Source organism: Cryptomeria japonica, chromosome 11, assembly GCF_030272615.1.
Source record: "Cryptomeria japonica chromosome 11, Sugi_1.0, whole genome shotgun sequence".
Taxonomy (NCBI): domain Eukaryota; kingdom Viridiplantae; phylum Streptophyta; class Pinopsida; order Cupressales; family Cupressaceae; genus Cryptomeria; species Cryptomeria japonica.
This window is the reverse complement of record NC_081415.1, coordinates 176,167,663-176,192,213: the sequence shown is the minus strand read 5'-3', so window position 1 is coordinate 176,192,213 and position 24,551 is coordinate 176,167,663. Positions and strand designations below refer to the sequence as shown.

At 33.8% G+C, this 24,551-nt stretch overlaps 1 protein-coding gene across 1 annotated transcript; it reads right to left on the bottom strand.

Annotated features, from left to right (window-relative positions):
* Positions 1 to 3,282: 3,282 nt before the first annotated feature.
* On the bottom strand, positions 3,283 to 9,132 carry LOC131036936 (cationic amino acid transporter 1). Its single transcript, XM_057968949.2, has 2 exons — positions 7,925 to 9,132; positions 3,283 to 4,914 (listed from the first exon to the last, which is right to left on the bottom strand). The coding sequence occupies exons 1-2, from the start codon at positions 8,322 to 8,324 to the stop codon at positions 3,539 to 3,541; spliced, it is 1,776 nt and encodes a 591-aa protein (XP_057824932.1). The 5' UTR covers positions 8,325 to 9,132; the 3' UTR covers positions 3,283 to 3,538.
* Positions 9,133 to 24,551: the final 15,419 nt, after the last annotated feature.

Sequence of the window (24,551 nt, the reverse complement as noted above, 5' to 3'; positions counted from 1 at the left end):
AGACTAGTATGAAGATATCAATCGAAGAACAATTCATTGTAGAATCTTTAGCGCATTCTCTTTATTTCTATTAATGTCATTATTAATTAGTTTAGAATTATGTATATGTATTAATTTTCCAATTTCATATTTGCTTCATTAGGATAATCATGTTTTTGAATATTCATGCAATGCATAGATAACTGTTACATTTAAAATAATAATTTGTACATGCTTTTAGTTAAACTTTTTTATTTTCTTCAAGTTGCTTCAAAGTATGTGCATAATATTTAATTCAAATAGTTAGCGTGTTACATTCCTCTAGTGATGCATGCACCCCTAGGTACCTAGGTACACCACAAATAATAACAAAAAAAATATTACAAACACTATAATTATGAAATGTGTATAACATCTTATCCCAATATTCTCCCACTTGTTGTATACATTGCATAAGTGTCAATAAATGAAAATGCATTATCAAAGCCATACATGAAACTACATGAATCTCCAACATACTCTTGTGCTCCATCAAGATACCAACAATAAAAGCAAGTGATCACTATCTCAAGCAAGAAGCCCTCTCATCCTCCAACATGCCACTTATTGAATACAAGGAGCAAGCAAAGGTGAAAATGCATCAATCTAAGAACATATGCATCAATTCCAATGTGATAACAAAAGCTCCAAGCTCTTTTCATAATGCCAAAAAATCACAAGATCGAAAATGACATCTACAACATATGCCAATACATACAACCATCCATACCTCAAAGGTATCAATAACATCAATAAACTCATGCCAACAATATATATCCAACCCATAAATCACAATCTAGCTCCATGTATCAAACATATCAATGAAGTACATACATATTTAGGAACTCCCATTGCATGGGTAATATCAAATATGAAGATAGAACCAAGGCATATCAAGTCTACCAATCAATGCTTGTATCAAGGTGTGATAAGTAATCAAAATAATATAGTACCAAAAAGAATCATAATGATCCACATATACAACCCAAATAGTTGCATACTCTCTCACAATATCCATCAATACCCAATTCATGTAATCCATTTCCTACATAACCCATGAGAGATACCACTTTATTAGGAAATAATTCATCAATACCCAATTCTTTTAATCCATTTCTTGCATAACCCATGAGAGAAAAACATGCATATAAGCTTGTAGGATAACCATTATGCATAAATCAAATAGACAAGCCACAAGATAACACATGATATACTTTGGGGAAACCCTCATGAGGGAAAAACCCAACCTCCAAAAGCATCGATACTCCATCTTAATATTCAACAAATAAACAATGTGTGAACTTACAAAGTTACAATTAATATTTCTAAAACATCAAGCTCTTCAATGCATCCTCCATGTGACCAAGCATGAATCCACACATCCCATTCCATGCTTCACAAATGCATTCCTTAGAATGATTCAATAATATGACATGCCTCTCACCCAACCAAGCTTAACTGCTAAATATGTGCTTGTTTATATAGACTCAATTTCACACAAATACAACCAACTAGTATAGTAAAGCCATGAATCACAAAACCATTGACCCCACATTTAAATTGGATATTAAGTTTTCACTTTATTATATTCTTTTTCCTAATATTAAATAATTATCCCAATGTTACAAACAACACATAAAGGGGTCCCAAGAATGCTCTCCCCTAGTGATGCACAAACCCCTAGGTACCTAGGTACACCACAAATAATTAAAAAAAAAATATTACAACACTATAATTATGCAAGGTGTACAACACCTTATCCCAATAGATATGAGTAATCCATAGGCATTGTTTTTCACTACTTTGTTATCCAACATATTTGAAGAGCATCTCCTCTTAAATAAGATTATAAGATATTTTAATCTTGCCTTAAACTCACAACTCTCACATTCTAGTGTGTTAGTTAAGCAAGAGCTCACAAGTTCTACGGATGTACATATTATGTCCCTTCTTATCACTAGAGCTAGGATTCTCTAGCTAAAGACCTATGACTCATTTAGTAAACCATTTTTCGTTTGATAAGGTTTGGTGGAATGGTGCTTGTGTTTGCTATTGGCTAAGCTCTACTTACTTAAGTTAGTACTTTGTGCAATGGTAAACTACCATTTGGAAGATGTGTGCTTTGGTGCGGTATGGGACTTGGAGTGAGTGTCAAGTTGTGATTCTTATGTATGCACTCTTATGTTGTGTTTCCTTATGGTGTATTCACTATTAGTTTTGTTTCAAGCATTATCATTGTGTTGCATTCTTATGTTCATGTTCCTTATCTTTACACACATTGCTTGGTTTGTATCATGTGTTGTCATCTTTAATATATTAGTGTTTATATGCATATTTAGTGTTTAAATAATATGTTTTGAAGTGTTGTACTTGTTTGTAATGAAATATTCATGTGTTAAGAACTTTGATTCATGTTCATGCTATGGATTAATTTTAGAAATGAATCAAGAAAGATAAATCTCGGAGTGTCAAATCGTCATATTATAATTGCATGTTTCTTCAACTTGGTTGATGGATGGGGAGGAATGAGACTTCTTCTATTGATGGGTTCAAGTCTTCCCTAATTGAATTAGAAGTTGAGGAAAATCATGAAGACTCCAAAAGAACACTTCTTGTTGTTCTTGTTCTTGACTACTTGAGCTATTGTGAGACCATGTATACTTGACTTATGACCAAAGGTATTAATGTGTATATATTAAAATAAGAGGTTGTACATCTAAACCCATTATATTGTTGAAAAATTAAGATGTGATTTGATGCTACTTCATTTTATACTTATCATCATTAATGAGTCATTATTACACAATCTTTATTAAGATAAATTTGATCAATTACATGATTATGAATATCTATACAATATTTTTTACTGTATTGAAAAAAAAATCTGATCTCATTCGTTTACATTCTCATCCTAAACTTTTGTTATTTGTTTAATTATCTACCCTAAAATATTTATGTCAAGGTGTTATTCTCCAACACACAAAGGTATATATTTCAATTTAAAACTTCTTTCATATGTACCTGCATAACTAAAGTCTAATTAATAGAAATCTGCATTATCAAAGAGCTTAGTACAATTCAATTAATTCATTGGTGAATACAGCTGAAACTGAACTCGGTGTGCACATAAAGAAAGACAAAAACATCTCATAAAAGAGATTTCAATCAACTTCAAAATACCCATTATATGTGGAAGTACTTTTCAAAAAGTAGTTCATGAAGTCATTTGCCTAACATTATCTGAAGAGAAATAAACAAATAACAGGACACCAAGGAAATATATATATACACATTGAATTCTTCTGGAATCAAGTCTTATGCATACATACTCTATATAAGCATTGAGCAAATATACTGATTGTTCAAATCATTATGTAAACAAATCACAAAGGAAACATTCACAAATCTGAATTTATTCAAAGAGTGGTTCAATCCACTTGAACCCCCTGGTTGATGACCAGTTGAAACTTGAAACTATCCCTGTAAGAGCCTAATGAGTCCATAAAGCTAAGATGGTCTGCTATATATTGGTTTCAGATTGGTAATTAAAGCTATCTTTTCCATCTTCTTCACCCTCTGTGACCCCAATCTTGGCACCTTTCTGGGCTTTTGCAGTATCATAGGATGCATGGAGTCCGAAAAGTAGGTAATACACCAACAATATACCAGTCCAAACTGCGAAACGAATGAAGGACTTGGAATCTAGAGAACCCAGAAGAAAAATATTTATGGCAATAGATAGAGATGGTAGCCATGGCACCAGTGGCACACCCCAAAGCTTTGGTTTCCTTGCTTGTGGAACAAACATCCATAATCCACATGTTGATAGCATCCATATGGGGACTGTTATTACATAACAAGTCCAGTTATTGCTTCTAGCCCAATATATAGCTGTAGCTGAAGAGGATGCTAGAATTAGCAACATGAACAGGATTAACAGATTCTGATTATGCTTGTTGGTTTCACCAGTTACATAGTATCTTCTAACCAACAAAGCTATGGCTACTAGTGTGAATATGATCAATGTGCTGATGGAAACCAATTTTGCAAGAACATCCAATTCTGTAAAAAATGCTATTACTGCTGTTGCTAAAACCAAGGTCAGTGTTGCATTGATTGGGGTTCCTGTTTTTTCATGGACCAATGAAAACCAGGGAGGCAACATGTGTGTTCTAGCTATGTGGGTTAAATACCTGGCTTGACCTACAACTCCTCCTAGTAATGCAGTAGTCATTCCTATCAAGGCTCCTAGGTCCACTATATACTTGGCCCATTTCATTCCAACCTTTTCAAAAGCAACACTATATCCAGCATTTTGATCAATGTCAACATAACTCTGCATCAGGCACAGAGTGACAGCCATGAGACAGTAGGCCACTAGGATAATTACCATAGATCCTACCAGTCCCAGAGGAATGTCTTTTGCAGGATTCTTGGTTTCTTCAGCCATCGTAGCCACTGCATCGAACCCTACATATGCAAAGAAGACAACTGAAGAGGCCCTGAAAATGCCCTTAGCTCCAAAGGGGGCAAATGGTGTGTAATTTGAGGTATTAGCTTTTGTTAGGCCTGCTACTATAACAAATATGATGAGGACTATGTGTATAATTGTTGAGACAGAATTCAATCTAGAAGTGGCTTTAGTACTCATTATTGCTATAAGCCCCACTATCAGAAGGACTGCAATTGCAATTGGATCCAGTAGATTGTAATTTTGAGCTAGATCTGTGTGGATGCGAAAATCATTAGAGTCATGATTCAGAAGTGAGGTAAAGTAGGACGTCCATGATCTGGCAACAGCTGCTCCACTAATGACATATTCAAATAGGATATTGCCTGCAGCAATATAAGCCACAAAATCTCCCAGCTCCACTCTTAGATAGGCAAAGGAACTACCTGCACATTCACAAATAGTTGGCAGTGAAAGTGGTGCATATTGTAGTGCCCAATAACAACTACGATTTCACAATTATTGTGTACCTTGTCTGACATTTTATATCAGGTAACTTGTAAATGAATCTCATAGAAAATGAAAATACGCATATGTAACCCAACAAAGTTGGAAGATGAAAATCAGGGTACTGTTCTTTAATTTTTGAATTATACAGACATAAATGTGCAAATGCAGACACATAAATGCCCTTCTTCCAGCATTTCTATTATATTTTTTTGTTTTTCTAATTTGTAAAACAAGGTAAGCTTCAAGCTAGCCCCCACAAGGTCCAGTTACCTATAAAAGGAGGGTTAACTAACGAAAATAGAAGTGGCATAGGGTATTTATGCATGCTTGAATCTAAACATGGGACTCATATTCATTTGTGGAAATGATTATTTAGTCTTTAAAATGCACCAATACAAAATTATGATGCATGAAAGTAATTTATACATTAATGCATCCTAGAAGCTGGATAGCCATTTCCTCTGTAAGAGTTCTCATCTTCCCTTACTCAAGGGGCTAAAGTTTCAACCTAGAGCTCGGAATGATTTGACTCCCACCGGCACTGTCTATGCAGGGAGTGAAGAAAAGAATATATGATGATCCTTAACTACAGTTCAGTTCGTTAGTCACATCCTTCACTGATGTGGCTAAATTTTCAACCTAAAGCTTGGAATGATTTGACTTCCACTGACGCTGTATAGGTATGCAGGGAAGAAAGTAATCTATGATAACTCTCAACCATGGTGCGGCTTGTGAACCACATAAAAAAATAAGATCCAAATGAATACAAAAATTGCAGGCACTTTATTGTGAAACCACAGACAAAGAAAAAAGAGATCGAATCAAAAGGCATAAGAAGTCTGGATGTAGAGCACAACTTCCCAAATATTGTATCAAGTTCCTTTCTGGCCAATAGTATTCATTTCCTTTTTGATTACTTGTTGGGTACAACTTTATAATAAGCCATTATATTCACTTGCAGTGTAAAACAACCTGAATCTTAAATGGTTGTTTGACCAACTTGCTATGTGCTGAGAGGCAAAGACCGATGGTAGGACAGTTTAACATGGATAGCTGTGGAAGAATTGGTTACAAAGCGGAAACATGATCAAACAGAAAGTACTCCAATGGATAGCAACCATCCTGTTCCATTCTCAACTTGTGTTGCAAGAGGGAACCATCCAAAACCAAAAGTGGAAATTGGATAAACATGACCAGGTCAGCAACATACAATCAATCTATTACAATGAAAGATCTAAACAATACACCTTACTACATATAAATCCAAGTCTACATCTTTAAAATATCTACTGAGGTTGTCCACAAGGGAAGAGATCATATGAAGGCTATCATTAGAGAAATTAGAGTATAGGATTCAAAACTAGGACACCTGATACTGCTTACTTGAAGGTTTGTCTAGAAGGAGAAGGAAATTATTAAATGGAAGTCAAGTACCATCAAAGGGAGAAGCAACCAGAGAAAATTGCTTGTAAATTAGGGATATCACAGACGCTAACCAATAGTTAAGAAAGGACCCACAAGGCATGACACCTAAGTAGCCTGTAATGCTTAATAGGAGAGAAACACGAAGAGCATAGAATTCTAAGCTAAGACCTTAGAATACAAGACCAAAAAGATTGGGACAGATATTCAACAGCATTGAAATAGAATGTGCAAAAACATATAGCTGATGGTGCCTCACTAAACAAAGGCAAACTAACACTGACAAGATTAGTTGATGTTGGTCTATATCTGTCTCAATGGGAATTTGATCTTTGAATAGATCTGGCTTTTCCTTAGTGGGTGTAGCCATCAGGATGCACTATGACATCCATAGCTGGATGTTATATAATTGAATTTTTATTTCTTATCGATGAAAATTGCTTGCAACTTGTTCATTGTACCATCATTTCAAATGAATAATAGTAATTCTCAAGGATGAAAAGTCAAAACTTCAATTATGTAACATCCAGCTATAGATGTCATGGTGCATCTTGATGACTGGATAGCTATTTCCATTTTTCAATGTATTTTTTCAAAATATAATTAAAAATAACAAAAATCTTGTAAAAGAAAACAAGGACACCCAACTTACTGGTCCCATGGAGGGGGAGCTTCAGAAACTCCTGAGAGAAATTCTGAAAGTATAGCACTTAAAGTAGTCTTGTGATATTTTAACTATCCTCCTTTCTAACTGCAATCTCTCTAGCGGTTGCTGGAACTCTTAGCCCCCTCTCTTTAGTGCATGCCTACGACAAAGGCCACTCTGTAGGTGAAATTTCATTTTCCTTTGAGCCCTAAATATTCAATATTAATGGGTTACTTGCACAATGAAAATTGAACTACAAACCCCCTTTGACCTGTGTTGATTGAGTGAATGGGCTGCTCTACGATTGAGCTACTTGTCTTCATGTGGTAACTAAACAACCACAAGGAGGCAGAACATTAAGACGGAACAGACAGAATTAGAAATCTCATTTTAGAGATAGGCTGCTATAACATATACCTCAGAGAGAGGGGAATGGCCTTATTATGCATTAGTATATCTACAGTCTTCATACACCATAATGAATACAGATAGACCGTTATAGCCTATAAATCAGAGAGAAATGACTATCCAACTTTTACGATGCACCAAGACATCCACAGACTTCATACACTATCATGAATACCATCCTGAATACCTTGGTGCGACGTAGATGCTGGATAGCCATTTCCCAGAAAGAGAGTATGGTAACACAAAAATTTCGGAAATTGCACCTTGAAGCCTGCTTGAAGACTGGAAAGTGCTTGATGTATCTAATACTTTCTACTGACAGTATTTCAGTGCTATGTCGGAGCTTACTACCCTAAATGATACATAAAAAAAGATTTCCCAACTGAAAAAACAAACAAGCAAACAACAAGAATTTGTCTAAGCCGGGTATTCATTTGAAGTATCAAAGAAAGAAACTTGATGACTCATACCTGCAACCGGTATTTCGACAGCAAATTCAGTGTAACAAAAAACAGAGAGGAGAGCAGAGAGTCCAGAGATAACATATGACAATATGATTGCAGGGCCGGCATCCACGTTGGCTTCCAAACCAGTGAGAACGAAAACTCCTGCACCAATAACAACACCCACCCCAAACCAAATCAAATCCCACCAATTGAGGGTCCTCTTCATCTCATGACCACTTCTTGCTTTGATCTCAAATATCTCCTCCGCATCCATAGACCTTGTAAACGCCCTTTCATAAAGCCTATAAGGTGTCTGCTTCAAGGCATTTGCATAACTGCTCCAACTTTGGAAGGACTCCTCTGGCAGGAATTGCCCATTCCCGGATCCCCTTCTCTTTACTTCCGACACTGAGACTGACGCCATCTTGTCCAAACTTCTTGTGAAAAATGGATTATGAAGAGATCCTCAAATACCCAAGAAATTTTTTATCAAGACCACACTGTTTAGATCAACATGACATTTTAAATCCACTTCAACTGGTATACTGCAGAATGATTACGCAGAGATCCTCAATCACCCAAGAAAAATCTCATTGACTAATCCACATCATTTAGACCAACATGTCATATTGAATCTATTTTACTAGCAAATCCTCAAAAAGCCCAAGAAATTTATTCTTTAGTTCACACTTCACATCAGTTGTATCACTAATTTCACGTTGAATCCAAATTACATGGATTCACACTTGTTTTCTTCTCTGTTTCTCAACAAAGAGAGAGCTAGAGAAGAAGCAAACAATCCATGAAACGAGTTCAAGAAACTGGAATGATGATCCATGAATCTTTTGGGCCTTTGAAAGTGATTATATAGAGGATTCTGGCTATTATAATAATGGATCCTAATCCATGACTTGGGCTACGTTACCTATGATTCACCTCTAATAGAGTTAACGTTGACTGAACTTTTTTAAATGCATGAAAAAGTTTTGACAGTAGAGTGAAAGCGTGACTTGTAGGCACAAAAAACAAATAGTAAAGAAGAACAAAACCAGAATGTGGTGCTTACTGCCTGTCAATGTAATTACAAAGTCAACAATTACTTCAAGCCCACTGAAACCCAAGAAATCTTCCAGACACTGTAACTACAGAAAAACCAAGGGTAGTTGTACAAAATGTCGTCTATAATGTTATCAACGAACCCAAATATTTAAACAGTAGTTGTGGTGGATATAAAAAATACAAAACTGGCTGAAAGCCATAGCCTGTTTTACGTTTTTTTTTTGTTTTTTTTTTCTTTTACAGTAACAGCAAGGGGTGATTCATACAGAGAAATTTTAAAGATAAACCCGATGAGGAATTGTCTTTTTATGACGTTATCCCGACTTCCTGATCCATGGGGTAAACCAGATGATGGGATCCTTGCCTCTTCCGATAGAGGAGTTGCTCTCATTGTTTAGGTGGTTTATTTTATGTTGTTATTTGTTCTCGCATGTTGTTCTTTTAAGAGTTTTCTTGTATCATCAAATCTTTTTTTTGTGAATATGTGTATTTTTACTAGTATATTTATCTTTAGAGGAATATAGGTAAAGTAGATCGTATATGTTCATTATTCCACTTTAAAAATTAGGAGAAGAGCACCAACTACTATTCATGTTCGAATAATCAGTTCATTCCTTGCACACCCAACCCTCCAATTACTAACTTAATAAAAACCAAAAAACAAATAACTCAAAGACCATTAATAATTTTTACATGTACCAATAGCCACTCATTTTCAAGCATTTTTTACCATAATTGGCCTATATGTGCACCTTTATTGGTACCCATAGTGCACGACTACCTAGGCATTTATGCGTAAGTATTGACAATTTTAAGTGCACAGTGATTGGGACATCTTTAAGCAAGTATTGAGTGACACTTTGAAAGGTTTACTTTTTAACCCTTGCACGCATAATGGATCTCACAACATCCATTCTTACTACCCAAAAGTCAAATCAATAGCTATAAGAGTTAAGTTGCATACAGAGACAACAAAAAACTCGTTAAAATCTAATATACTGTTTAGAATATGTGGGTGTGCGAAGTTAGTTATAATAGCTATTGATATGCTTCTCCTATTATATTATTATATTATCAATCATTATATCATTATTATAATATTAGATTGAGATAATTATGAAGTTAATTGATTGATAGACAAATTTGATAATATGAAAGGAATAATTGATTATAACAATATAAATGTACATTTACACTATAAATCTTCTTCGATTAAACTATTTTAGTAAATAAAAAAATCATTCATTGAACCTATGGTTCAAGACTCTTAATAACATGTCTACAAATCATTGAAGATAAAAATGAACATAAATAATCTAAAAATATTATTTCAATTACAATAACTTAATGATCAAGGATGCAATTCTACGGTAGGGGGCTCTTACTTTTTTTCTAAGAATATATATACATATATTTTTTCAATTTTATAGGGGATTTGGGCTCCTATTTTTATTATAAAAATAGTCCTTTTAATTCAATTTTATAGATTTCTAAAAATGTTTAGATTATGTGTATAGTTTCTCTAGAAAGAAGAGTTCCATACATAATGAAGAGTAGATTGAAAATTTATCCCATTAACACATGTATGTATGCATGTGTGTACATATACATACACAAGTGTATGCATGTATAAATTTCACCATTACACATATCAATTAATAGTAATAAATTAATGTGTGTCTATACACACACACAAATACATTGTATATGAATATGTGTGTGTGTGTGTGTGTGTGTGTGTGTGTGTGTGTGTGCATGTACACACACATAAATGTGCATACATGTATGTACTTGTATATATGTGTACATGTATATACATATATGTTGCATGTATGCTTAAATTTTACTATCACACATATCAATTTGAGGTGTAGGCTTCATGATAAGACATGAGTGAGGTTGAGTGGCCAAGAGTTGAGGCTAATGCTCAAATGGTTGCTTGGAATATCCTACATTTCAAACTACATGTTGGATATAGGTTGACATGTGTGATGATTCAACCAATCAAATGTCCTTTTTATCGACATAACTAAAGCATACAACATATTTTTAAGAATTTTCCTCAAGCTCATATTCTATTGAAGGTTATTGCCAATCATTTTCCTACCATCTTTGAGCATGGTTTTTGTTTCAAAGTTGATATTTTGAGTCTTGTCTTTCATCACATCATAGTGCCCTTCTACTATTAATCTAGTAGGTGTCCCCAGGCATGCCTATATATGTTTGATCTCATCACAATGTCGTCAGAACATGTGATCATCCTTAACTCACCATTGCAGAGGTTGCATCTAGACAATGATGTAGAGGATTAGACCCCAACATTGGACGTAGATGATGTAGGCGTCATACCGAGATTCATCTAATGGTGGTAGAGTGTTATCTTAGGTCGAATTCTTCTAGAGGGTGTTGTTAGAGGGGATCCTAGTGTGTAGAGCTCAAATGAGGAGTCACCTAGCATTGAGGAGGAGGTAGCAATGAGGTTCAGAGGAGAGATAGGGGAGAGGCCAAGGGTACAATAGAGAGTGGCACCCCTTATCGCACCACGAGCAATATCCATGGCTCCACCAGTCCCACCACCAGTAGTACCTTTGTCTTTAGTTGCTATTGAGTTGAGAACGACTTCAAGTAACATTCCTACTCCTTGAGATCCACATTGGCAACCTAGAGATCTAGGTAAGAATTGTGTTATGTTCTTGTATGATGTAGAATATAGTGATTTTTCTTTTGATTATGATGAGTTGTTACTGATATTTTAAATGTTTTATGTTTTTGCATTGCTTACAGGAGAGTGTCTTGACTTCGTCAATTGACTCATTGCAGGGATGTTCCTAGTTGTATATATCAATGGATCTATCCTAGATACATATATACCACTATAGACTGTTATATTTCATGGATAGCTTTTTGAGCCCATATTGCATCTCAGGACTTCTCATGAAGAGGTTCAAGTTTGAGAAGCACAATGGTCGATAGAGCTAGAAAAGATGACGAGACATTGAGATCAATGGTCCATTGAGGTGCTTGCTCTTAGCTAGGAGAGATCGGGTGATAATGAGAGCTAAGAGTGCTAAGAGAGCACGAGACACTCTTCAAATCTAGGTTAATGACCGCAACACATAACTAGATAGAGCATAAAGTAGTGCCCCCATTGATCTTCAACATCCACTAGTTCAACAACTGTAGATGATCTAGCAGCAACATGGGAGTGAGAGATAACACTTTGGGACTATATCAAAGAGATTAGAGGGGATTTGAGAGGGCTTCACTCATAGAGTATGTCGATGACACACTCATGCCTCTATTAGAAACCACCACCTTGAGGAGGCAATCCACTAGCACTTTAGGAATCAACCACTCATGCATCTTGATGCAAATGGTTGTATCTCAGGTTGATATATGTACATACACCATATTTTGTTATAGTGATGATGAGATGCACATTTTTTTTTATTGAAAGGGGTAAAAATTTATTAATCAGTAATGAAGAATACAAAGCAAAAAAGATCTATAGTATAGCAAAGAACAAAGAATTAATCATTACTACCCTCCCCAACTAGTTTCTCTAATAACTGAGATAAATTCACCCACAAATGTCCCCTTTCGACAATATGCCAACCTTTTATTCCATCAAATGCCAATTTCACCAAGCAATCTACTACTCTATTCCATTCTCTAGGAATATGACAAAAAGTAACAGATTTAAAAGACCTACTCAACCAAGGAATCTGTCAAATGACCACAGCTAAATGTCAATTAGCATCATCCAAGTGTTTCTCATTTAGCATATGCACCACAACTTGTGAATCAGATTCACAAATAATCTGCTTCCAACCAAGAGCACAACCTCTCTCCAGTGCATACAAGATGCAAAGAGCCTCCATGAAATTATTTGTATGAAACTCTTTATACATGGAAAGAGAAATTGAATAGCATGAGATATATATGTATCTGTACCACCTATACCTACATGACCAATATTTCCCCTAAAGAAGCCATCGGTATTTATCTTCAGAATTCTTTGAGGTGGAGGGAGCCTACATCTGGTCTGCATAACCTGCTTTCTTCCTACACCACTGGAAAAATGCAACCTTTGAAGATTACCTACACCACCAGGATCCACAACACTAGAAATATCACACTTAAAGCTGAGACTACCTCCTGAAGAGTATTGCCAATTTTCCTCCATAATTGTTGAACAACCAATTTCTCATTTTGAAAAATCTTGCAATTTTGCTCTAACAAAAGATTCCATATAATGAAAGAAGGCCCCATAACATAAGAAACCTAAAGAAAATATGTCTTAAAAGGAGGTTGACCCAAGTAGTCTCATAACTCAACCAAAGAGGAGGCATGCACACAAGCCTAATTCCAAACTTCCCACTAGAGATGCCAAATCTCCATAGAGAAAGAACACTGAGAGAAAAGATGAGAAGTACATTCTTCACTATGAATACAAAGCACACAAAGAGAAGGTCCTTAGAATCCACACTTGAAAAATTATCCCAAGGAAGACATCTATTTTGAACAAGCAACCACAAGAAAAAGTTGCACTTGGGCCAACAAGATTTGTGAACAACACCCTTTTCCACCATGAAACTCCTACTCCCCCAAACATCTGTTTATCGAGATCCAAGTACTCTAAAGCTATCGAGCACTTACTAGTTCAATCCTTAGCCCACGCTAGGAGATTCATCCTTGTAAGATAATTGCACTCCCTACTATGAAGAATTTGAGCCAACTCTCGTTGAGCTCCCTTAGTTCCTCCATGTGGCCATTTATGAGGGTCTTTCCATTTGCAAACATCTATTGAGCCCAAATGTAGAACAATATTACAATTAGCCATTATGTGCCATCCAGATGCAATAAAACTATCACAAAGGGAATGTAAGTGTGAATACATTGAAAGAAGCAGAGGGTGGCCAACCCCAACATGTGCATATTAATTATATGCAAACATTGTATATTGTTTGAGATATAGATACTATCATGATCTAATTAAACACATGTGGATAATATGTTTAATTAAATGCAATGATGATCTAATAAAATTGTAGCATCCTAAATTGTACTCCCTTACAATTTGGTCCACTTTTGGGTCCTCACCTCAATGTTTATCTCCCAAAGTTAGACTAGGACCTAATTCTACCCCTACCATTCAAATCTAACCTCCTTTTCCATTTCCACATTACATGGCCCTTTTTTACTAGTCTAAAATGGGGTAGGAATAGGGCATGGTGCCTTGGTCCTCATTGGGACCAACGCGTGGCACCTTGGTCCTCCCAAATAGGACCCTAATTTGGTCCCTCCTAAAGGTCACATTAAGTTGGCGAGAATGTGATCTCCATGTTAGCCTAGGTCAGAAAATTAAGATAGTTTTAGTCAGTCAAGTATATAAGGAGGTCCATCCCTCTCATTTCAACATCACAAGGAACATATAGGAGGATCATAGGAGAATCATAAGGCATCCATTCAAAGAAATTCATCATTCAAGCATTTCCATAGATCGTCAAGGTTGCATATTCTTCATTCATCTATTGTGGAGCAACATTACATTATTCATATGCAAGGATGTGTGTGTGATTAGGGTTTTGTCATGTTCATGCCATTTCATACAACATATTTGATTACATTCAAGAAGAAAAGCATCATTATCAGTCATTACAGATTTGAGGTATATATTTCCATTATTTATTTCAGTATTTCCTATATTTCATTCAAGGTTAATTCCTAAATCGGGGTTTGACTTAGGCAAACCCCTATTCCCAACCTATTTTCCCTTCTTTTTGTGTACAAGAAACAAGTATGGAGCTGTGATATTTAGAATAAATAGTATTATAGTAACGAATGAATCCCCCATTGAAGTTCAAAGGACTAAGGCATGGGCGAAATGACCCCTTCTTTTTAGGAGCTTTTTTGAGGAACATATTTGAATCTGCTTACATTGCTAAAATCTAGGTTCGTGGCTCAATCCGACAACTATTTCATATTTTTACCTTCATTTTCAACACTTTTACCCTAATTTTAGCAAAGTCAACAATTCAATTAAACTCACAAAAGAGATCCCATCAATTCAATCATAATTCTCAGTCCTAATCCTTGTTGGCTTGTGACTAGATCTATTGGTTTGTAACTCTCTTTTGAATGCAAAGGTCACTAAGTAAAAATCAGTGGTTTTCATCTCTCTTGTGGTGGAAACCCTAATTTTTCACCTGTTACAAAAATAATGTGTATGCAATGATGTAAAATGCAATAATACTTATGCTAATAAAATGAAATAACATAAAACTTATTACAATGATCATGACAGTGAATGCTAAAGTTTGAAATCAATATAATACAAGTAAATAAATCAAACTAAAAATGTTTATCTACATTGCACTATATAGATAAGAAAATGAGTTCTTTCAATTAAATAAACAAAAACATGCTTAATGAAAGGAGTGTACAATGCTCTACTAATGACTAATGAAAAGTAAAACTTAATAAAAAAAAGATATTACATTGAATAGGATACATGCAGATTATATTCTCAATATAGACATACATTTCACACACACATCATAACAAATGAAATAGCATAAGCAACATTAATCCTACCAAGGAATGAGTATTATGCACATGCCATATGAAGAATTCTATGCATAATTGTGATGAAAATGCATCACATTTTTAGGTTCTTTAAGAGTGAGTACCATTCAGGTTGAAGATAGGTCATAAGCACCACAACCATAATAGGTGATTATGTACTTGGACCTAACTAGTTATGGGTAAATTTATCTTTTTGTCCTAGAGGTGTGTTTACATTTCTCTAGTTTTCATGAGAACAAGATCACCTACCTCAAAGCTTCTAGAATGAACATATTGATTGTATCATTTAGAGAGATATTTTTTATAAGCTTGAAGGTGTTCAAGAGCATTTAATCGATGCTCATTGAGAAAGTTAAGTTAATGTAGTCACGCATCTTTGTAAGTGTCACCATTAATTAACTCTTCAAGGAAAACTCAGAAAGATTTAATTTCTAACTCTAAAGGCATGATAGCGCTAGCACCATACACAAAATTGTATAAGGTAGCACTAGTAGTTGTACGAATACTTGTGTGATAGGCCCATAATGCATGAGTTAATTGAGTATGCCCATCTTTACCATTTTTGTTTAGAGTTTTATGAAGACTTTATTCATGAGATATATTAGAATCTCAACCTAAGCATTAGACTGAGGGTAATAAGGAGAAGAAAAATATTGAAAATGAAATTTCTTATTAATTGTTTCACTTCTTTGTTCTTAAATGATGTTCCATTATCAAAGACAAAGGTGAAAGGCAATCTAAATAGATAAGTTATTTTTTCTATAAGATATCTACAAATTACTATAACATAACATAAATTGCTATGTAAATAATAATCATAAAAGAGTCATATTATTTTTTATTATAAAATAGGAAAAAAAAAATTCTAATTATACTTTTAATAAAGTTCACTCTTATTCATAATGATAATAGAAAAATATGTTATTGCATATTAAATCTATGTAAGATATTCATGGTAGTAATGAAACATGCACTAGAAATATACTAGCATATAATCTAACTAACAAAATACAAGAGAATATTTTGATAGTAATATTGAGAGAAAATTCCCTCTCAAGTCTTCTAAAATTTTCAACATGATGGATATTTAGGATAAAAGAGGATACAAATAACACAACTGGAAACAACATCATCATTTTCATTAATGATGTGAATATTTAGGATAAAAGAGGATACAAACAACACATAACAATTCAAATAACTTGAAAAATGGATTAAGAATAGAAAGCCATGTTGGTATGATCTAAAGGTTAATTTGTTTAACATTAACATTTTTTTTGTAATTAAAATTACTTTAAGAGCCTAATAAATGATAACATGTCCTTTTGTGATCCATGTTGCAAGGTGTGCGCCCTTGGTCTCCTTGTGTTGTGCAGCGCAGCGCTCGAGTTTGTGACATGGCTTAACCGCCTCCTGTGGATTCTATAATTCTAGTGGTTGTGTTGTGGGTCGATCTTTTGGTGCACTGGCAACCACACTTGTAACAAGTGGTATTAGAGCTTGGTCACGGGTTCAAACCCCTCGCTTGCGCTAGGGGGGATTATTGCAAGGTGTGGGCCATTGGTCTCCTTGTGTTGTGCAATGCAACGCTCGGGTTTGTGACATGGCTTAACTACCTCTTGTGGATTCTATAAGTCTAGTGGTTGTATCGGGCATTAATAAGTCAATCTTTTGGTGCAACGACAACCACACTTGTAACAAGCCAATGTTCAATTTATCTTCAAAATTAGCTTCAAGGTGTAATTAGAAGCTATGTATAGTCAATCAACACATACTTGACTCAATTTGGTATTTTCTTGAGAAAAGACATGGGGTGAATAAATAAACTTTCAAATGTTGTTACAAGCAATCAAATGGTATACAAGTGTTATTTAAATGGTGTTGTAATGCATACCTTGATAATCAAAAAGTGGAAGGAGCAACTCAAATATAGTTAGTCAAGAGAGGGGTGTCCATCGTTCTTAAGCAATGTAAAGATTAAAAAAATAATGTGATTGTGAGGCCCTCATAAATATCTTAATAGTATAAACAAGAAATTGAAACAAGATCAAGTAAAAAACCAAAAGAAAATATAAATTTCATTCTCCATAAACACCTTGAAGCTAAGAGTTATTTGTGAGTGTTTAAGAGGAAACAAAAAATAATATATATTTTTACCAAGCTAAAGTTCTTGATCATCATAAGAACTTAAATTATATTATTAAAATCAATTTCAACATATTGTCAAAACACTAATTGAAATATATATAAGTTATGATATTTCCATCAAGATCCAATAAATTGAAGATTAATTTGTTTGAAGATTTTTAAAAAATTATATTTATTATTTGAAATGTTACCTCTCATTCAACCACACATACTATTCATATATACCCTTAATAATAAATTATATATCTATTTTCATTTGATAATTATTTTAAAAAAATTCAAGATAATCAAATAATTGAATATTTACCTACTAACATTCCCCTACATATAACTACACCAATTATTTTGAAAAATCAATTAACAAAAGCTTATCTCATATAGATACTTCCTAAATTAAACATACAAACATGAATATCTTGGAAGAATAAAAATAATATAAAAAATTTATTAGGCTAAAAATCTAAAATATTATACGCACAAGTTATTCCACATTATTTATTGTGTGGGGCCATTAAAAAGGTCCACAACATTTTTGTTTTCTTGTAACATTAAAATTGTAAATTAAAGATTGAAGGGAAAACCAATAACATATGATTATGTAATTTTCTATAATAGTTAATTAATTATAAAATGTTATTATTAAAATACCAAAAAATTATAGGAATCAACAATAGTATCAGTCGGCTTAAAAGTATTTTTTTTCATACTAAAGTGCAATTTGAAAGAAGACAACTTTTATATATTGTAACGTGAAAATGATAAGAGAGAATTTTGTCTTTTTTTCTTTGTATTCATTGTTATTTTTTTGTTTTTAGCTTTTGTTTTAGTTTTAGAAAGGTTGTCATCACATTAAAGCAAAATATGTAGGAGGTGTTTTCTAAAAGGAATTGTATTTTTTATTTTAAGGTTCACATTAGAGATTAATGGTCAATTCATATAGATTGATTAATTGAGAAAAATGAGAGTTATAATATGAGAAAATGATAAGTTCGTTATTTTAAATCTCATTATATTAATATTTATATGATTTGGTGAAGATTTTGAATGTAATGATAATTGAATTTGTTTATTTTAATTTTTATTGTGTATAATTTTATTAATATTGGAAAATTATTTAGTTATATACTTGATTTCTTTCAATTTCTTGATATTCATGCTTGGTTGTTTTTCAATACCTTTAGTTGCAATTGAATAGTAGTAATTTGTTGGGCATAATCAACATGAGTATAAAAATAGTATTACAAGAGACAAGCGAGTTTTGCCTTATGCAAATGATGCTAATGTAGTAAATACCACTCATGTAGATATATCATATTTGAAGAAATTACCAAGGAACATGATCTCCAAATCTATTTAATAATTACTAACTAATATGTTTTAGACAAAAAAAAAACAGAAATGAAAAATCTACTGGTGATATGATTTGCAGACCCTAAAATTCCTATGGCAAAATAGTCTTCCAAGTGCCAAGGGGTCAAGCCTACGAAAAATATTATAAAACCTATGCTCAAATTGGGCAACTAAGGACCTATTATTGAGGCAAGTAAGACCTCCTTCACTTTTGGTTCCACAAGACCAAGGGGGTTTCCGTAAGATGTTTAAAAAAAATGAATTTACAAGAAATGAATACTTTCCTTGTCACAAACCATACCCATTGCACACTATAACTCTATACACATTGTCACACATTTTATAAAGCATATACATGGCTTACCAACTAAAGTGTTTAAGATGTGGATATAATACCCCTATTATTGTTCTACACTCACACACATGGAAGAAAAAAATAACAATGCAACTAAAAATGTACGCAATGTTTAGATTTTTAAAACATGTTGAGTTGATGGAATGGGGAACAAATTGCGTACTAGTGCTTGTATTTGCTAGGGCATAACACATGGACTCTATATACAGTGTGTAACAACTAAAACCAAATTGGATGCCTTTATCAAAATATACTTGAAGGCTATATATGTTCAAATGCACACATAAAATAGGTTCCTCACATATAAGTGAATAAATAAAAGGTGCAAAACTTTATAAAAGTCTACTTAATTATCTATAAATAAATCTAAAAAAAATTATTTGTCTTGAGAAGATACAATACAGAAGCTTTGAAATGATTTCATGGCCTTCTAGCTAACCAACTAATCAAGTGCCCATAAAAAAATGTACAAAAGACTCTTGGAGACACTCAAATAATGTCAAATCTACTAGTTACACTCATTCTTCATGATTACATGGATTCTATTATAAATTTTTAACAAACTTGCATCAAAATCATCATAAAAAATACAATACCCAAAAGTAAAAATTAAAAACTATGATTTTCTTTGAAGTTCTTCTCCTTCTAGTTCTATAACTACCTTGTTTCTCTATTTTTTCATCCTCTCAAAATGAGGAATCTTCCATCCTTAATACCCCTAAGGAAAGGGAATACCAATTTACATTAACTAAAATCCATTGACAAGTATACTACAAAAAATGTTCATACTATTTGAGGGGTCATGTTAACGAACTCATGAACTTTGACATCAAAAACCTTTACAAGTTTTTTTATTGAAACTTTCACTCCCCAATCCTTTGTCACATTGTTTTGATTAAGTAAAAGCAGGTGTTTGAAAGGTGCCCGAACCTTTTACAAGACAAGAAAACAGAAATGCTAAAAAAAGTGCCTGATCACTTCAAAAAGACAAAATGAACCCACCGGAAGGGAACAACTTAATACATCATTACATTAAAAACTTGAAACAGACAGCGACAGAACCAAGGACATCAGCTGGAACTAAATACTATTCAGAATTTCCTCAGCGTGAACAACCATTTGTTTCATGTTGTTCGCTAAGGTCTTCATATCCTCCAGCTCACGACCTTCGATGTCATCCTTATTCTTTGTGTTAGCTCTAGTCCTCCTTTCATGACCCTTCTTGTTCACCTACTCTTTATCACCATCCTTCTCTGCATTATTCTTGAATCTGTTGATAAAGATGTTCATGTTGTCCACCGAAGATTTGAGGATTTGGAAATTTTGATCAGCAATCTACTTGACATTGTGCTCCAGCCTGTCAATTCTGCTGCCAAAATCTTTCATTTTGTTTTCCATTTCCTTTCTATCTCCCATCTCATTGAAATTTTTTTTCGTTGCTAAGATTTTACCAACCATACATTCAATAGCTTCTGCATTATGCAGAACGGTCACTAACTCTTTAACATGCTCTGTCAAGGGCTTGTCACCAACTGTAATTCTTGCCATGGCCTGTGTATCAGTTTTCAAACTGTTAATATCCTTCACCATAGTAGCAATGATCTCACAGAAGGCCTCAATAGTATCTTTGTCACCACTGTCACTTTGACCCCCTTTTTCCTCCTTATGCAGACTAGTGGTATTCACGGTCTCCAAATTGTCCTTAACCAGGTTACCCTCCCCTTCTTTGTCCTGACTATCGATCCTCTTATTTTCTTCATCCTCCTCCTCAGATTCAACCAGAACATAATTGAAATTAGAATTGCTACCCTTTTTAGTGTTCTTTTTCTGAGCCTTCTTTCTAGTGGCTTTTCCTTTCCTATTTTTAACAGGTTTTTCCCCAAGGGATTCAGTTTCAGATTCTGACATTTCAGATTCCACAATAATCCTCCTCTTCTTGGCCCTAATGCTCCCTTTTTTGCTAGTTTCTTCCGACTCTCCCTCGGTCTCTGAATCAAAGTTGAATCCTTTGTCACATTGTTGAAAGGTTGATGAACTTGTGAATCTTGTGACATTAAAAAAATTATCACTTTATTATTATTTTTTCTTTATTTTCCCATGTTATTATTTCACGTATTTCACAATTTGGTGAACTGCATCGTAAAGTTTGTGAAGTTGCCAATTTTGTGACATTACAAGCCATGTGACTTTAAAACTTTTGAACTTCTTTTATTTTTTTGGTCAATTTCTCACTTTTTTGTGATTTGGTAAACTATGTTGCAACCTTGCAAAGTTCATGAACACATGAACTTATGACAAGAACACTAATACTTATTTTGTCTTACCTTTAAAATTTATAATTCTTAATATTTTGTTGCATTATTTCACAGTTCATGAGATTGTGAACTATGTGAAACAAATAGCCTGTGAGCCTTGATCACTAAAAAAATAACATTCGCACTTAGATAAACTTTTAATGTTTGGGTGAAAAGTAAGTATAACAAGAAAATTATGACAATATAGGGAAATACCATAACATGATGTACCATGGGAGAGATCACTCTAGCTAGACATAAACAATAGTTTGTAGTAAGTCAACTAAATGAAAGGGAAAGAAGCAATACTTAACTATTTTTGTAATTTTGAGGCTTATAGGTATATGTAGGTACAATAGAGAAATTAAGAACTAGGTGTGTTGGGTGAAGGAGTAGTTCTAACCAAAGACATGTTTAAGTCTTTTTTCTTACAAAATGGGTAAATAATGGGCAAATTTAGAGTAAAGAGTTTTCTAGGATATAAGAGGAACTCGATATTCATCTTTGGATTTACAAAGGGTGTAAGCTAAAAAAAATTCCTAGATCACAATCTCCTCATTACATTTCTATAATCATTTTTGTTTTCATTCTATCAATTATGTTTTAGGATCATTTCACCTATTTGTTCCCTTTCTCTAAATCATGAAAGGAGAATACAAGTACTCATGACCTTAGGAAAATCGTATATGTCAACACTAAATACTATTGCAAATTAGACACTAATGCATGTTGGACTCCAGTATCCTTAGTTAAAAAAAAATGGTAACCTTCCCAAAAAATTGGAATGAACCTATTTTGATATCTTCTTTAAAAAAGGAATCAATAACACACATCATTTTAGAAATACTGACTACTAGTACACTCTCTACCAACATAGGTGATTTGTAGAGAGTCCCTCAAAGAGTAAAGTAGCATTATAGGATCCTAAGGTTTGAAGTTTATGAATCTCCTTGTGTCATTCAAGCTAGGATTCATTCTAATAAATTTTCCTTTCCATTTCTTCCATGTATTTCTCAATTCTCTTCATATGAATCCACTATAGACCATTTCAGTTTTACTCTCTTTAAGATATTCAGTCTAAAACCCTTCCCAATTTCCTACTAATTAAAAAAAAATTAGTCTAAAACCCTTCCCATTATCTATTTAGTCTAAAATCCTTCCCATTATCTTCTTTTCTCATCCCCACTTCTTTCCCCTTTGCCTTATATCATTAGTGATCATCATCTGGGTCCTTTTCACCCTCTATTTAGTCACCCTACACTCTAGTTCCCTTCAATTTCTCCCTACCCATACTTTCTCATTCGACTTAGTTCCTTGCCCACCTTAGTACCTTGTAGACCCACCTTGAGCCTTTCTCATACTTTTTCATCCTAATATTTTCCATTATATTGTCCTTAAATCCTTTTACATATCCCCGCCTTGTTCAATTCCTTTGCTTAGCCTATCCATTTAGTCTTCTACGATTTATGTTCATATCTCACCCCTAGTTTCCTTTGGCTTGTTGGTTCATGCCCTCTTCTATAGATCTAATATAAAATACCCTAGTGGTCTTCCCCTTTTCCATAACTTATGTCTCAATGATTTCATGACTCACATCCCTTCTCTCTTCATAAATTCCTATGACACCACTAATTTCTTCTCCATGATGATAATTTTAATAATGAAGTAGATCGTGTGCACATGAATATGCAATATTGTCTTGACATAGTATCAAAATGTTATATGTAAATCATTGTGTTGACCTCATTGATGACATCAATCCTTCTAGGCTCATTGATGCCTTAGGTAACCTATTATTCATAATTTATTTTATATTAGAGATGTTAAAATGTATCAAACATATTGTGCATACAAATGAACCTTGCTCACATCTCCTTTTTTATATTCTTTTGATTCTCTAGTGTCTCTATACTTTTACTATATTATCAATTGGCCCATCTATTTGTATCGAGCCCATTATTGATCCCCATACTCCCTCTCAACCCTCGTCTTCTCAAACACATATGGTTGCCACTACTTCCAAATCACATTTCCCCTTGTCTCACAATCATACTATCACCCTTCACAAACCTCATAACCATATATTCACATTCCTATCCAATAATAGGTGCAAGCCCAACTTTCATTATCTTTTCCTTCTTTCACCACTCATACTTCTATAATTGCATATCTCCCTTTTGTTTTCCATTTTTAAGCCTACTTCCTATTTTGATCATATCCTATCTTATATGGATATCTCCACTATTATCTCATCTACTTTTATCACATCTATGTATCTCATCTATGATAATATTTCTATATGGAACTGGCATCTACTTTCCTTATGTCCCCTTCTCTCACATCCTCCTTTTCTCTTATACTATCCACAAATCTTACCTCCTACCCTACATCTATACCTCTATCTTATGGCTCCTTACTTCCACCCTTACATTCTTATATTATATTGTGCCATCTTAAATTGCACATTTTATATGATTATGTGTGAATGTTAGAAACATGTTAAAATAAAAAGGAAATGAAGAACGAAAAATGAATATTAAGGTTGTGTCCATAGGCTTTGAATTCAAGGTTATGTATAATAGAGAACATGTTGCACTTAGCACATAAAATAGGTACTATAATTATTATTCTAATGGTAAAATTTATTATGAAAGGGAAATCCCTTTTAGGAATCCAAGAGTGTTCACTACACAACATTATTAGATGAATATAAATACTACTTTAAATCCTATTTCTAATGGATGTTAAGATTGACACAAAATGGGAGAGACGTTAGTTGAATCATGGTTTGACTCAAACAATAAACAAGAGGGATACATGTGTGTTGACAAAATATATAATAATGTTTATATTGGTA